At 36.9% G+C, this 14,732-nt stretch overlaps 1 protein-coding gene across 5 annotated transcripts in view; it reads right to left on the bottom strand.

The window, feature by feature from the left end:
• Positions 1-3,710: 3,710 nt before the first annotated feature.
• The window catches only part of LOC131035487 (nuclear pore complex protein NUP214), a 157,765-nt gene continuing 146,743 nt past the window's right edge, over positions 3,711-14,732 (bottom strand). For 4 of the 5 annotated variants that reach the window (XM_057967193.2, XM_057967195.2, XM_057967196.2 and 1 more), the window contains 5 exons: positions 8,518-8,866; positions 7,494-7,689; positions 5,080-7,380; positions 4,617-4,829; positions 3,711-4,312 (listed from right to left, as the gene is read on the bottom strand). In XM_057967193.2, the coding sequence (XP_057823176.2) occupies positions 4,711-4,829; positions 5,080-7,380; positions 7,494-7,689; positions 8,518-8,866 (2,965 nt within the window). In that variant the 3' untranslated portion in view covers positions 3,711-4,312; positions 4,617-4,710. Of the gene's footprint in view, positions 4,316-4,616; positions 4,830-5,079; positions 7,381-7,493; positions 7,690-8,517; positions 8,867-14,732 lie in introns of all 5 variants that reach the window. The other variant, XM_057967194.2, reaches the window with a different exon arrangement.

The following is a 14,732-nucleotide window of genomic DNA, read 5'->3' as shown; positions in this document are numbered from 1 at the left end:
CAATCTGCAAGGCAAGCAGAGACATCCAAGGATTCACCACAAGTTGAAGAATAGCTCCTATCAACTGGACCAAAGTAGTTGCCTTGAAACACACATTCTAGTCACAATGCACTATCAAACAAACTATTTGGCATCATAAAAAGCATATCAAGATGTTCCTTGAACACCAAAATCACTGTCAAATCCTTCTTTCTTCTTTTCACATTTAGATTATACTAGCATAACACAACTAATGCAAAACACTTCATTCCATAGAGCCAGTCACACATAGAACATTATTATCACTACTTGTAGACAACATCAACTTCTAAAATTAAACTGAGACACAACACAAACATTATAAACATGTACTCCAATCCAAATCACCTAAAATATCAATGCAAAATATTTTTTAGACCAATTTTGATAGACAACTGGGCTGTTATCTAACAGCAATCACCAACCACATCAGCTAAAACACCAAGGACCTAAATAGATAGGAGTGTAATGTCCATAGAGCATATACATTATGTTCAATTGCATAAGTCCATATCATTTAATGTGGAAGAATGGCGAGCATTCTTCTAGATAGACAACAATATATACTTTTGCACCAACTTGCTTCATCAACCTTCCAAGGACGAGTGGCTTGAAAAAAAAAAAATTTCTCACTCAGCACCATGTACATAGGATCAAAATATTTATTCTTTTGACATGCATCTAATTCTTATTTTAATATTTCAAACCATCTAATCCTCATCATGTTGTCTCTACCATTAGTCACATTATCAACATTATCAATTGCATTAACACCTCTTATGAAATAATGCCTGCAGTAGATTGATTGAATATGCAAGAAATATTTACAAACAATTGGTTGTCAAACTGCGTGTTATGCGGATTATATAATCTATGTGTTATGTTGTATAACTGTCTCAGAGTTTTCAGACTTGTTTAGAAGATATCAACCACAAGTTCTCATCAATGAATGACTTATAAACAACTTCTTAATGATAGCATAATCACCTAGGATGAATGTGCAACTAGTTTATAATGTCATCACACCAATTTGGATACATAATCATACACCAACAACTAGTTGTAATTTCATCGAACAATTGGCATGAAACCTTTGGACAGTATACAATTGAGATGCAACCTTAATATTCATTTTATTCAAGAGACAATGGTCAAATAAGCTCTTACAATAACCACATTAATGACCAAACACTTAGCAACATCAACAATAAATTTCCAGATAATTTGAAGACACGTGACAACATTGAAATATGCATACAACTGATAATTACAAGGAAATATTGATGCCAAATGAACCTGACTTGAATCACCTAGCCCTGAGGATGAAGAAGCAAGCCATGTTCCATTCTTTGGAGCCTCCACTAAGCCAAATTGAATTATTTCCCAAAATCGCCCTTGTTGTTGGACTGCAAGTTTCTATCACTTGATTAACAGCAATTTGGTCACCTTTCAATCACTAAACTTTATTGTTGATCTTCCTAAATAATATCGCCCTCCTCCAATGGTGGATTTTTTGTTTGGACAAGGCAATATAAGCAAAATCCTAGGTAATGGAGGTTTGGTTTGTACTTGTTCTCGAATCTAATTTGACCTTTGAAACCTTCTTATTACTTCTCCCAATTGCTCATAAGTGAATCGCCTTGAGTCCCAAATGCTAGCGTTGTCCTCCGATGAATCTCTTGATGCTTCAACAAGGAGAAAATAACAAAATCATGGGAGAGAAGGGTATGGCTCGATCTTCTTCAAATTGTCTATCAACTGCGAACTTTACACAATTATCCTTTAAAAATTCTAAGGTGACTCGCCCTTTTGTCCTTAATACAATCAATGCTAGTGAGGGCCAATTGAGCCAAATCGTGGCTTTTCCCCAAATCTGATATAATTTTGAAGAATAACTGAGATTAAGAACTCAGTAAATGTAGTACAATTAGCTCAAAATGGTAGAATTGTTTGAGACTCTTTGATGCCAATAATATCTCCAATATGAACCCAAATATAACTAACCCTTGGCCACCAATGAAGCTCAATTGAGATGACTGAAGTATCATCTCCTCAATGCAACCCCTCGAGAGATCTTTCACTCCCTCAGTTATGCTATCAATAGGAGTTTTCGTTCCCTCAGACAATATTCTACAGAAACCCCTTGGCTCTACAAAACTCAATCAATATCAAAATCAATTCCCAAGTTGCCTTGAAGATCAACTAGATCTCCCTTTATACTTTCTCAGTCCATCTCTAGAAGCTTCTAGAAATAATATTATTTCACTTAAGTGACTTTATGATATAATATTTAATTAAGTCACTTATTAAATGAATTAAATATAAAGTCAATTCTCATACTATCACAAGAAAGTTTGTAATAAAAAGTTACCTTAAAGTCTAAAGAAAGTTTGTACGCTCCAAGTATATTGGAAATCTCCAAAGTGTAGAATGCTCCAAATAAGTTAGATTTGCAGTCGAAAAAAAAAAGATTCATCCTAACTCTTGAAACACTCTGTCAATGTCATAAAACTATTTCGATAAAATCTACTCTCCAAGAATCTTGGAACTTCACAAAGTTGTTGGAATGGACCAAAAAACACATTGTGTTATAAATAAATCATTAGCCACTTTCATCACATCCTCTAGGGATTTAGGATTGTTGAGGGTAATGGAAAAGTCATGGGAGGGGTAAAGTAAGGATCCTAAATACCTAGGAAGGCACCACCTACCATAGATTTATGAAAGGCCTTCCGCCTTTCCTTTTTCGTTAACATCTAACCCATAATCTCTACATTTCTTAGGAGACACTTGAATACTTCCAACCCCAACTTCCACTTCTCCTCATGACAATAGGGGCTTAAAGATTTTGCCTATACGAGTCCAACCTTTTCTAATGGTTGTCCTTTCCAAACTCAAAATCTCTACACAAATCCTAATCAAATCCTTTCTCCAAAAAATAAGAATTTGTGCCCATCAATAAGGAGACATAGAACTTTGGATTTGGCACACCCTCACTCTCCCTGTTCTCCCAAGAACCTTCTAGAGACATAAAGTTATCACCTAGGGTCCCAAAGCTATCTAAGACAATGCAATCATTGATATTTCACTGGCTGAATGCATCATTTGTTAATATTTACATGCACTACAACAAACTTTTAAAAAATGAACACAATACTAAATGGACTTACATGAATATACAAATTTCATTATTGCATTGCCCCAAAATAAATACAAAACAAAATAGAACATGATTTGAGTATACAACTTTTTGTTACCCTAATATAAAATCATTTAATTTAATACAAACCCTCGTCTCTCTCCTCATTTCCTATTCCTCATAATAACTATCACTTTATTAATTATTTTCCTATACATGTTACTAGGATGCTAAAATTAAATATGATTAATCTATTCAAAATATAATATTAAACATAACTGAATCCAAATGCTGCAATTAATTATAAGAGACTTCCATATTCTACAATATTTGTTGTACTAGTATTAAAACATTAAACTTTATACACCTCTCTCTTTTCTCATATTTCTATACCTCATTATTAATATCATTTTGTTATTAATTATTACTCATATTCCAAATATTATTTTGAACTTAATAAATGTTCCCTCTATTTGCATTTTTCTATGACTCATTTACTAATATCAATTTATCACTAACGATAAGATAACACTATAACCCTGAATCCTAATGATATAATTAATTATAGGATTGGTCTATCCTAGATATCATATTGAATTTAATGCATGTTTCCACCTCCTCATGTTTGTCTCATAATTGCTGGAATTCTAATATCTAAATTATCCACCTCTTAAATTTAATTCAATATTGCCATCAACTAGCCACTATATAGCCCTTGTATTTTTAAACCAGTAAAATAGTTTTGTTGCAACTTTTTACTGTGTTCGTGTTTTACCTCAAATTTATATCCTTTTCGGACACAACAATAATGATATGAGGTACAAATTGCCCTTGAGCAATATCGAAAAGAAATTACATTGCCCAATGATATTTCCATTGGAAATCAGAATAATGAAGCAAACTTGTATATTCTGTACAGATATATCTATCCGACAAGTGCCTTTCCATCAGAAAACCCCACATAATAATGATAGCGAGTGGTCTCTTAAGACCACCACATAAGTTCCTCAATATAGTATCATGAATATGCAACAGAGAAGCATTCCTGCAAAACATCAGGATGCAAATTGAGGAGTCCCCTCAAATCTTGACATCTGTGTTGAAGCACGGAAGTTCTTAAGCCAAAATTTAATGTACATTCCAGGAACACCACCCCTGCTGATTATAAGGCAAAGGTTATTAAAATCAAGTATAATGCTTCAATATATTAACATCCACCAGTCAACAACACATCTGAAAGTGCTTAACTTAGATGATTTTGAAATGCAACATATATAAAGATGATTTAAATAAACAAGAATTACATTTTTGATTGGTAGGTTTCTAGATCTTCGTATTCAGTTCAATTTATAGAACCATAAGAAAACTTGAATGAGTGGAACAGATTTTATATTTAGGAGGAAACTAATTTACCTCAATTAATCAAAATAATTATGAACTATACGACTAACTCTCATACCTTTACCATTTTCTGAGGCAAATTGCTGGGCATAACAAATCTTTGAGAAACATTGCTTAGTGAAATGCCATGCAACCTGTTATTCAAACTGCAGCTACTTTCTAATCTGGGTAAACAAACTTTGAGGTGGATTTGTTGAACCAGGCGACCCTCCTCTAAAAGATGCAAATCCACCGCCACCTTGATTCCCACCGGACGACTGGAAGCCCCCTCCTGTATAACAAAGCGCAAAATTCATAATAGGCAAAAAGTTAAAACAAGGAGGCACCAAGGATACAGCGTCTAAGCATACATGATAGATACTTTGAAGTTTGAATTCATGCTAAACATCAATTATCAGGAAGACTAGAATTAAGAGCAATATCACTCCAAAACTAAAAAAAAATCTATTTAGAAAGAATAATCAATAAACAGCTTCCATTCACATGTATATGCTACAGCCTTTAACACCCCATTGATTCACCTGAAAAGCCACTGGTTCCTGTATTGGCTGCTGCCGCAAATCCGCTTCCAGTCGCTGCTGCAGAAAATCCACCCCCAACTGCAGCTCCAGCAAATCCACTTCCAGTCGCTGCCGCAGCAAATCCACCCCCAACTGCAGCTCCAGCAAATCCACCCCCTGGACCTGCTGCTTTAAATCCACTACCTGAGAGTGAACTTGGAGAACCAAAGCTTGCTCCAAAACCACTACCAAACCCTATTTGCCTTGATTGACCAAAAGCTCCTAAAGCACTTCCAAGGGCCTGTTGCCCAGGGCCAGGGTGGGCTGGTTGGCCAAAGGAACTAGTTGAAGCAGGAGAAGGATAGATTCCACTACCACTTCCTAAATTACTTCCAAATAAGTTCGGACTTGATTGTGAAGATGACTGGACCACCGGTATACTGAAGGATGCTGGTTTAAATAATTCACCGGTAGGGTTATTGAGTGAAAATGCAGGATTTGGCTGACTAGTAATCAATGGCCCTGCAAATGGATTGGATTTTGGTACAGTAGATGTAGCAGATCCAAGCCCAAACCCACTGAAACTTCCAATATTTACATCAGCTGTTTGAGTAGGAGCTTCCTCCTCCATGTCTTCCTCATTTGTAACAGCAGAGATCATTGCTGATGTGTGCCCAAAGGAGGATGAAGTTAGAGAGGAGAGAGTTTTCTGCTCAGGGGATAAAATTGCTACATCTAGCCCAAGACTGGGAGCAGAGTGACTTTGCTGAGAAGTCAGATGTGTGCTAGCAGAATTGGAAAATCCAAAAGAAGTGGGAACATTGGATGCTACATTTGTTTGACTTCCAAAACCTGATGATCCAGAAACAGGAGCAGAAAACTGTCCAAAACCTGATGCTGCTGCTGATGAGAAAGAGAAAGCTGGAGTGGAAGCTCCAGTAGCGGTGGCAGCAAATCCTGTAAATGATGGTTTTGTCTGTGAGGAAGACAACACAAATGGAGAAACTGGTGAAGCAGATGTCTGTGCCATGGAGGAGAGAGCTGCCGCCCCAGAGGAAGAAAATTGGCTAGATGATGAAGCGCTCAAAGGGGATATATCAAGTTCAGAAGTTTTTGTCAGTCTTGCTTGAAACTGGTCACTAGCTGCCAGCCCTCCTCCCAAACCAGAAACTGGAGTTATGCTTTCATTAATAGGCGAATCAGTGACTGCTGATGATACTAAAGAGCTATTAGATTGTGCTGTTACACTTTTCCCATTAGCAGTAGACTGAGAAGAAAAGTTGGAAGAAAAGGGCTTTGATTGAGTGGCAGCTACAGATGGAATGGTATTTTGTGGTTTTGAAACAAACAATGAAGGACCTTGAGGTGTTGAAGTTCTAACATCATGATCTGGAGGCGTCACATTTTGCCCACTAGAAGTTGCTAAAGATGGCATGCCAAATGAAATTGACTTGGGCTGTGAAGCAGCATCAGATACATCAGAATTTTGTGGTTTTGAACCAAACAACATAGAACCTTTAGAAAATATAAACTTACTCTCTGGACCCAAAGAAGCATTTAAAGAGGACTTTGATTCCCCAGTGTTTGCACCTTGAGATACACTACCACTGCCCGTGGGCATGCTAAAGACAAAAGGCTTTGCAAATTGCATCATAGGAGATAAATTTGTATGTTCAGATGTATAATCAGAAGCTCCGGCATATGATGGCTTTTTATCCTTTTTAGTGGATTTTAATGATGAAGATAGATTTGATACTTGCAACAAAGCAGACGGTTGTGAGCTTTCACACAATTTTGCAGCTGATGCTACACATTCTGAAGCATCATTGTTCAATTCATTTACTTCTTCTCTGTTGTTTATACAAACAGATTTAATTTGAGTAGATGCCAACTCGTGTTGTTGAGAGACTTTTGTTCCATCATCAATACCAGAGGTTCTTCCCTCAATTGTATTTCCAATAGATGTCTTGGTGTTACAAAAAGCAATAGATGCTTTGGTTGTAAATTCCAAGCTGCTCTGCATTGAACTTGGTTTTGAACTCATACCTTCAGACTGCCTTCCAACTGTGGGTCCATGGGCAGTTGGACTCCTATTGGCTGCCCTTGTTTTAGGCCGTGCAGAAATAACAGGAGAGGTTGCCACTACGTCAGAATCATGCTTCTCAAGAGTTCTATCTGTACCTTTGCTTTTCACTGAAGCATTTGACACCTGATTTGATATGTTTTGTAGTGACTGTGACTGGTAATTTGATCGTTTTAAAAATAAATCAGATGAAGGTCCACCAGATGCACTGGCAGTGGCATCATTTGAAATATTTGCTTCTGCACAGCAAACATTTTCAGGGACAACAACATCAATGCAAAAACTAACAATTAACTTCAAAGGGAATTCAAATGCAAATTATTTATTTTTTCTAGTAGGTTGTTAAACTCACCCTTTAGTTCAGATATATGTGATGAGTTTAATGATGACAGAGAATCTTCATGGGAAAACATTGCAGAAGTTGTCCTTAGTCTGGAAATTGAACTCTCTGTCAACTCCAGTGATGATCTGCTTCTGTTGGCCCTAGAACTCAGTGCTAAGGAAGCCCTTTTCACTGTAGTCTTTGCAGTTCCAACATTAGCCCATGCCTGTTTTTCAAAAATAGCCAAATGAAGCTTGTTTAAAAGAATATTTCCACACTTGAATGTAAGAACACAAATGAGCTTTTACTATTTTAGACATGACATTTCTGTTTTTTAGATAATCAAAAAATACCAAGCTAGAAGCATCACCTATAGTACCAATCAGAAGGAGAAACTGGAAATACAAACAGAGAAAATTAACCTAAGAACAAATCTGAGGCGAAAAAATCCCTCATTGATGCACCTACTTAGGTAATGCATTTTTTATGTAACAAAGAAAATTACAAAATATCAAGGCAATGAGTTCAAGTGGCTTAGGAAACTGGCACTTCAACATCAATGTCAAGATGGATTATTACGTACCATATAAGCCTTTTATCAGAAACATCAATTGCAATCTGTTATATATTAAGAAGATATGACAAACAGAACCCAGTGAACTAAGGAGTTCAACAATCTCACATTGATTCCTGACCCAGTTTTAGCAAAAACGTGATAGCACCCATGAAATTATGAAAAATGATATAGATCTCAAAAGGAAAATTCTAAGCTCCCACATTAGATTCGTTGTTAGTTTTCTTGCAACAATTATGATCCACATTTCTTGGCTGTTTATCATCCCTCCATGCTTTTATTCACAGCTATCGGAATGTAGCAATCCTTGGAAATCAATTCTTATGCTACACCAATTTATTTGAAATTGTTTAATCTATCTTACTAAGATTGCAAACAAAATTTTGTCCTCGTGAATAAAACCTGTACAATGACATGAATTAAAACAGCTTAACAAAGGCCTCTTTCACAAGTAAAATCAAGAAGAAGTTAAGGGATTACACTGTCAATGGGATCTCTTCTCCTCCTCAAAGAATCTGGTTCCTGCATTGTTGACTCTCTTTGAACAGAACTTCCCTTGCTTGCAGTGGATGATGGTGAATATGCAAATTTCTGCAACGAGTATGAATTTGAAGACTTCTTCAAATCTGGAGACTGGAAGCAAGCTTCATCTGTGGATAAACCAATGGATTTAAACAAGGCTTCCTTCTTTGCATTCTTTGAATTTGCAGATTTGTCAGGAGATATATTTAAAGCCTCCATTTGCTGTGAAAGGCGACTTGCCAATTTCTCAGCAATTACTAGCTGTGAGTTCACCGTATTATAAAAGCTTTGCAAGGATTGCAGTTGCCTATCAAAATACCAAAAATCAGAACTTTTAGATTATATAATAAACTCCACCATAATAACAACATTATGAAGCTCCAAGAACCAGTGTAGACTTTTCTTTATTTAACAAAATTTACACAGAAAACAGAATTTACACAAGTTTTTCTTAATTTTATTTCTATCTTTGAGTACTCTTTTTATTTTTTTCTCATATGGAGCCCGATATATTCAAGGAGAAAATTAATCCACATTTTCCATTCATACCAATTACTAATTGATGTTGCAAAGGAATGTCACTCTACCATCATTCTATATAAACTCAAGGATAAAAATTATGTATGTAATTGATGTCAGGTGTAGAATCAGTTAGTTGATGTTGTGGTTTCTTTGTTAAAGCAGTTGAACAAGGGTATTTATCTATGTTACCCCAAGTTCCTGGGATGCGGACAGCAGGGGACAGGGGGGCTTGTTTCAGGAACAGGGATGGGAGGGAGCCATTTTTGGGTGACAGCAAGGAGACGGTTATTAAAAAATAGGGAAATTTTTTAAATTAGAGAAGATTTCAAAGATTCATATTATGGCATTGATACGGCAATCATCATATACATCATAGAACCTTAACACATTAGAGTTCAATTGATATTTTCATTTCATTATTGGCAGACCAAAACTATTGTGATGAACTTAAGCAATGGAGTTATACAATCTACGAGAAAAACCCATGGACGATGCAGCTGCTCAGCTGACCCATCCATGGTCATGATTGAAATTAAGTCAATCAAAGAAAACTTGAAATCAAGTCAATCAAAGTAAACTTGAAATCATTAGGGGAAGTTTTTCATCATAGATTGAAAAGTGAATGGAGGAGGGAAACCTTACCCTATGAGACCTCCTGCCCACCCTATTCTTAAAAATATTCCACTCAAAATGCCAGTTGATGTAGGAGGCCAGCAACCATGGTGGAAGAAGCAAAGGACCACAAAGATATTCCTTGGAAAGATAAGACCTTTGAGAATCAATTTGCTGCTACTACTACCTAGCCTTGATTTTGATCCCACTAAATTTTATATAGGGCCTGTCATGTCCGAGGAAGCTCTTACAGATCTTTACCTCCTGTTCAATGTAAAGGTCAGGAAGATTGTTGAAATCTCCAAGATTAGAAAGATTTTTCCAGATTCTTCTAGCATTTTGAATTGAGCTAAAAATCAAATGGTAATGGTTTCTTGACATTTTCTTTGAATGAGAATTGGCAGATTTCCTTGTTGATTCCAAATAGTTTTACAATTCAGGGATGGAGGTCTTGCTGACAACTATTGTTTCATCAATCAAAAATAAATGAAATTATGAACAAACGTTACCTAATCTAGCAATGTTAGCATATGGAAGAAACATATTGACAACCTTAAATTTGGATGCTTGTGAACATTATATAAATCCTAAATACATATTTTTCATCACTTCCGTGTTTTTTCTTTAAATAAAACATATTGTTGCTAGGTCATAGGGTATGGCTAGCAGTCACTGGGACTGTCAGGGGACATCCAGGGGTTCATTGTCTCTCCTGAGGATGGCTAGCTGTCCCCTGGTATTTCTTGTGTTCCCTCAAATGTCCCCAGGACGTTTCCTTTCTGAAGATTTCTGGGGACAGTGGAGGGACATTTCTGATATGTTCCCACATCCCCAGGACGTTTATGAACAGAGACAGCCCCAATTTGGCCGCAGACACATCCCAGGGTTGCATAGGTATTTATTGATTTTTCAATGACGGATCAATTGCTTGATTTGGGAAGGTCACTCATTTTGTTTTCTGGGTGAACATATGCATATTTCTGTGCGTAGACATGTCTCTATGTTTGTGAATGTGAAAAATTTTAATGATAAAATTTTAATTGAGACGGACAGGATATTTTTTATATACACAATTTATATGACAGATTTATAAGAGTTTGTTTTATAGTTCAGACATGTATGTTTGTCTAAAATACTAAATTTACATATTGCTTTATGCAAAACAAATAGGTGGCAAATGCCTAATACAAGTTGCGCATCCATGTTCACACAATTAAAAGTGAAAATATTAGAACATAAATGTAAGCATGCAATAAGATGTTATAAACAGTATCATTTATAACTGAATCTGCAGTTTCCTACTGTGATTCATGTTATGCACACAATTTATACAATATTTGTTAAAATTAGACTTGGCTATCCAAAATTTTGACTTGGACTTGGGACTTCGCAAAAATGTGCCAAATCAAAAATATGAAAGGAAAAATTAAAAAATAATACTAAAAATAAAATAAAATTGAACCCAATAAAAAGAATGTATGAGCAATGGCAGTGGCGACAGAAATATATGATATGAAAATATCATGATGTGACAATTCCTTTCATTACTTCTGACAGTGAGAGTTACTCCAGGGGTAAGATCAATTATCCCATCTATGTGCTCAGTGGGTGATATGGGGGTTGATATAGTGAAGGTGGCTAGCATTCAATTGCCATAGTGAAGATGACTCTGTGTCTATCCTTGAGGGGCTTGGTTCATATGGCTTCTTGTACAAGTCGAGGGAAATGTGGTGGTGTGTGATGCTAGTGCTAAGCTGGTGGAGAAACACACCAAAAAGCTGCAAGTTGGTGGGGAAATGATGTTGGGAAATTCCACTGCCTACTTCAAGTGTGGGATTTCTAATCCTGATCTCAGGGAGTAGGTTTTCCAGTCTAGACCTCGCCAAGGAAATGGATAGTGCCCCTTTTGTTGGTGTTCCTGCAGCAATGAGTACTCTTCAATTGGATCTTGGCCAGTCAATGGGGCACTGGAATGTGCTTGATGCAGCTTAATCACACAGATGCATCACTATGCTCTCCCAGGTTGCATGTACTTACCTTCTTCATGATATTTATTTGGACATTAAAAATCAAGCAAAAAAATTTCTGACTGTAACCTGGAACATTTTCATGAGATGACAATCAAGCAGCATAAAATTCATAAGAACTTAGAAGCAATTGCAACGGTGTAGAAGGTTCAATTGGTATATGGTGCTACTTTGGATGATTGTAAAAATTGATATATGGTGCTATTTTGGATGATTGTAAACACTGTAGTCTACAATAATGAGGACACAATTGAGATCCCTACATCAAAAGTCTCTAAATGTAAAAAGTATTTGGGTGCGCAGAGAATGGCTAAGGGAACATTGCAATTTGCCCTACCCACATTGGTTTAACTTTCTCTTCTTGAATGCGTGGTAACCATTTGGCTATCTCTTCTATAAGCATATGCTCTACTCTTTTCGTAATAAATTGATGGTTTAAACCAAACCTATTAAGGAAAAGGTGAGTGGTAGGTGCTCTGAGGGAGCTGAATGGTCACCCTCCACTCCTGTGCCTTCAAGTTCTCTGTTGCACTTACGGAGCTCAGATTAGTACTCTTTGCCGTCTATATCTTGTTGTTTCTTCTCTCTCTTCTTCCAGTTTTTGGTGCTCTTGTGTGTTTAGCTTTGTTTACTTGGTTATTTTATATGACTTGCTGTTTTTTGTTTAAATTTGATTTCAAATTGCTTTATTTTGCCTCTCGTGCCTTCCCTCTGGCTCAAGTGCTGAGATCAGATTGCAGCTCCATTTAGTGCTTTCCCTTGTGGTGCTTACGTTTTCATCATTTAATGTTGTGTGTCCGGTCTGACCCAAGGCAATAACTCCTTCGTGTTGGTTTAATGGAAAGTTCAAGCAATGGACAAAAAGACATTATGCAAATTGATGTTGAATGTGTAGATAATCCTAGTGGTCAGAACCCAATTCTTTCAGAGATTGGTATTCTAGAGGCTTCTCTGACAACCCAGAGCTTGCATAAGCCCTTATACAAGGAGGCCCTATGCTCCGAAGCAGAAGCGATCGACACTCCACACTCAGCAGTGTTTGAGATTGTACAAGACCAACAGACAGGCACTAGACTGGGGTTCAGATCAATTGGAATGGGAAATGGAAACTTCATGGAAGGAGGAAACCCCAGAGGCGGAGAAGATGGTAAGGTTCCTTCAGCGCCTAAAACTCTCTCCATCTCTCCTCATTTGGATATGCTCAATGCTATAAGGTTTGAAGACAATTGCCTCAAGAGCATTGTTGTATTCTTTGTTTGTATGGATGCAAATTTTCTGCATTTCCGCAAATTTGTTGATGATTGGATATAAAATGTTTGGGGTAAGAAAAGGGGGATTTATGTCTCCTTCTGCTGTATGCTGCAAAAAGGTTTATTTGTTGTGTTTTTAAGAGTCATTCTATGCAAAAAACAGTATTGAAAAAGGAATAATGGAATTTAGGTCAATCTTTATTCAGAGCTATCCCTTGGTCACCAAAGAAGAAAGGGGAAGAAATAGTTGCTAACTCCTATTCAAGATGGCTAGAAAGTAAAAATGCTCCAACCCATTTACAGAAGTTTATTCCTAGTATGGGAATGTTCTGCAAGTGGAAGATTCCAGGGTTACTTTACCCCACTTGCATGCAAGGGTATTAATTTCTTTAACTCCTTTTGTTAACATTCCAAACGGTATTGCTGTTCAAATTGAATCCAATGTTATCAGATGTGAAATTGAATTGTTGGATACCCTAAATGCTTGCTTTCTATGTAAGAAAAATGATCACCAGAAAAAAGATTGTCTGAAAATATCCCTCAAAAATCAAGGTTTCTTTAATACTAGGAATACGAATGGGGATAAAAATGTTGCAAGCACCTCTGGTAATGATAATCCCCCCAGATCAGATGCATACTAATTGCTCTAACAAGGCTCATAATGGACCGAGCCATGAACCATACCCCCAGTGCTGTCAATAAACATTTTGACTCAAATACAGGCATTAATATACCAATGGAGAAGATAGATTTATCTCCTTCAAAACACAGGGCCTTGTAAACAGGGTTTCCCAAAAGTCTCTCTTGCAGACCCCTTATTTGAAGGTGAGATGGAGGTTATTAGAGTTGGGGATGATTATGACCCCAATTTGGGTGTTTCTAACGTTATGGTTTATTTTAACTTTAAAATAAGAGATATTCTCTCAGGAAGGACAGTTCGCTTCCCAAGAATGCCCAACAATTTGCTCTTGAGAGTATTAGGTCTCGAGCTGAGAAAGCTAAACTGCAAAATGAAAATTTGTGTCCAGAAAAATTGCTACTAAAAACTGACAATCTTAAGGCCTTGGAGCTTCCTCTCACACATGCAACAGAATTCCCCACTCTTAACCACTTTAATGCCCTCTTCTCGGCTTCTCAGTCTGATATTGCCCAGATTACCCAAGGGGGGCAAGGATACCCACAAGAGAAAACAGATTGAGAGATCCACGAGTTCTGAGTCCCTGAAGAGGGGTGGTAAAAATGGTAAAGAGGATAAAAATGGTAAGGAGGAAGACCTTAAAAAAGGATAGAGTCCCCCAGTGTTTAGAAAGGTTGTACAAAAATCTTAAGGCCCTTCCCCAACCTCCTGACTCTCAATGATTTTTAACATCAGCAGTTGGAATGTCAGGGGACTATAATCCCCTGACAGAAAACATTTTCTTAGGGATTTCTGTAATGACAAACCAAAAATGGTTATTCTTTGTCTCCAAGAAATCAAAGTTGTTGGCTTCCAAAAGGATTGTGTTCTCAAGTTTTTATGGAATTCTGCTAAGGTCTTTTCTGCTATGCATGAGAAAGGAACAGGGGGCACTGCCATTTGGTCAGTAATAATTGGGCCAAGTTTGTAGTTGATTGGGGTATTTCTCCATGCAATAGAATTGTTTGGCTCAAGTTCGATTGCTCCATTTATGCCCCAAATGACTATAATGAGAGATACCAGCTCTGGGCCTGGATGACTTCTAATCTCTCGAGGATCCCTTGTATTACTGTGCGTGATTTTAAC

Source organism: Cryptomeria japonica, chromosome 10 (genome assembly GCF_030272615.1).
Source record: "Cryptomeria japonica chromosome 10, Sugi_1.0, whole genome shotgun sequence".
Taxonomy (NCBI): Eukaryota; Viridiplantae; Streptophyta; class Pinopsida; order Cupressales; family Cupressaceae; genus Cryptomeria; species Cryptomeria japonica.
This window is presented reverse-complemented; position numbering and strand designations above follow the sequence as displayed.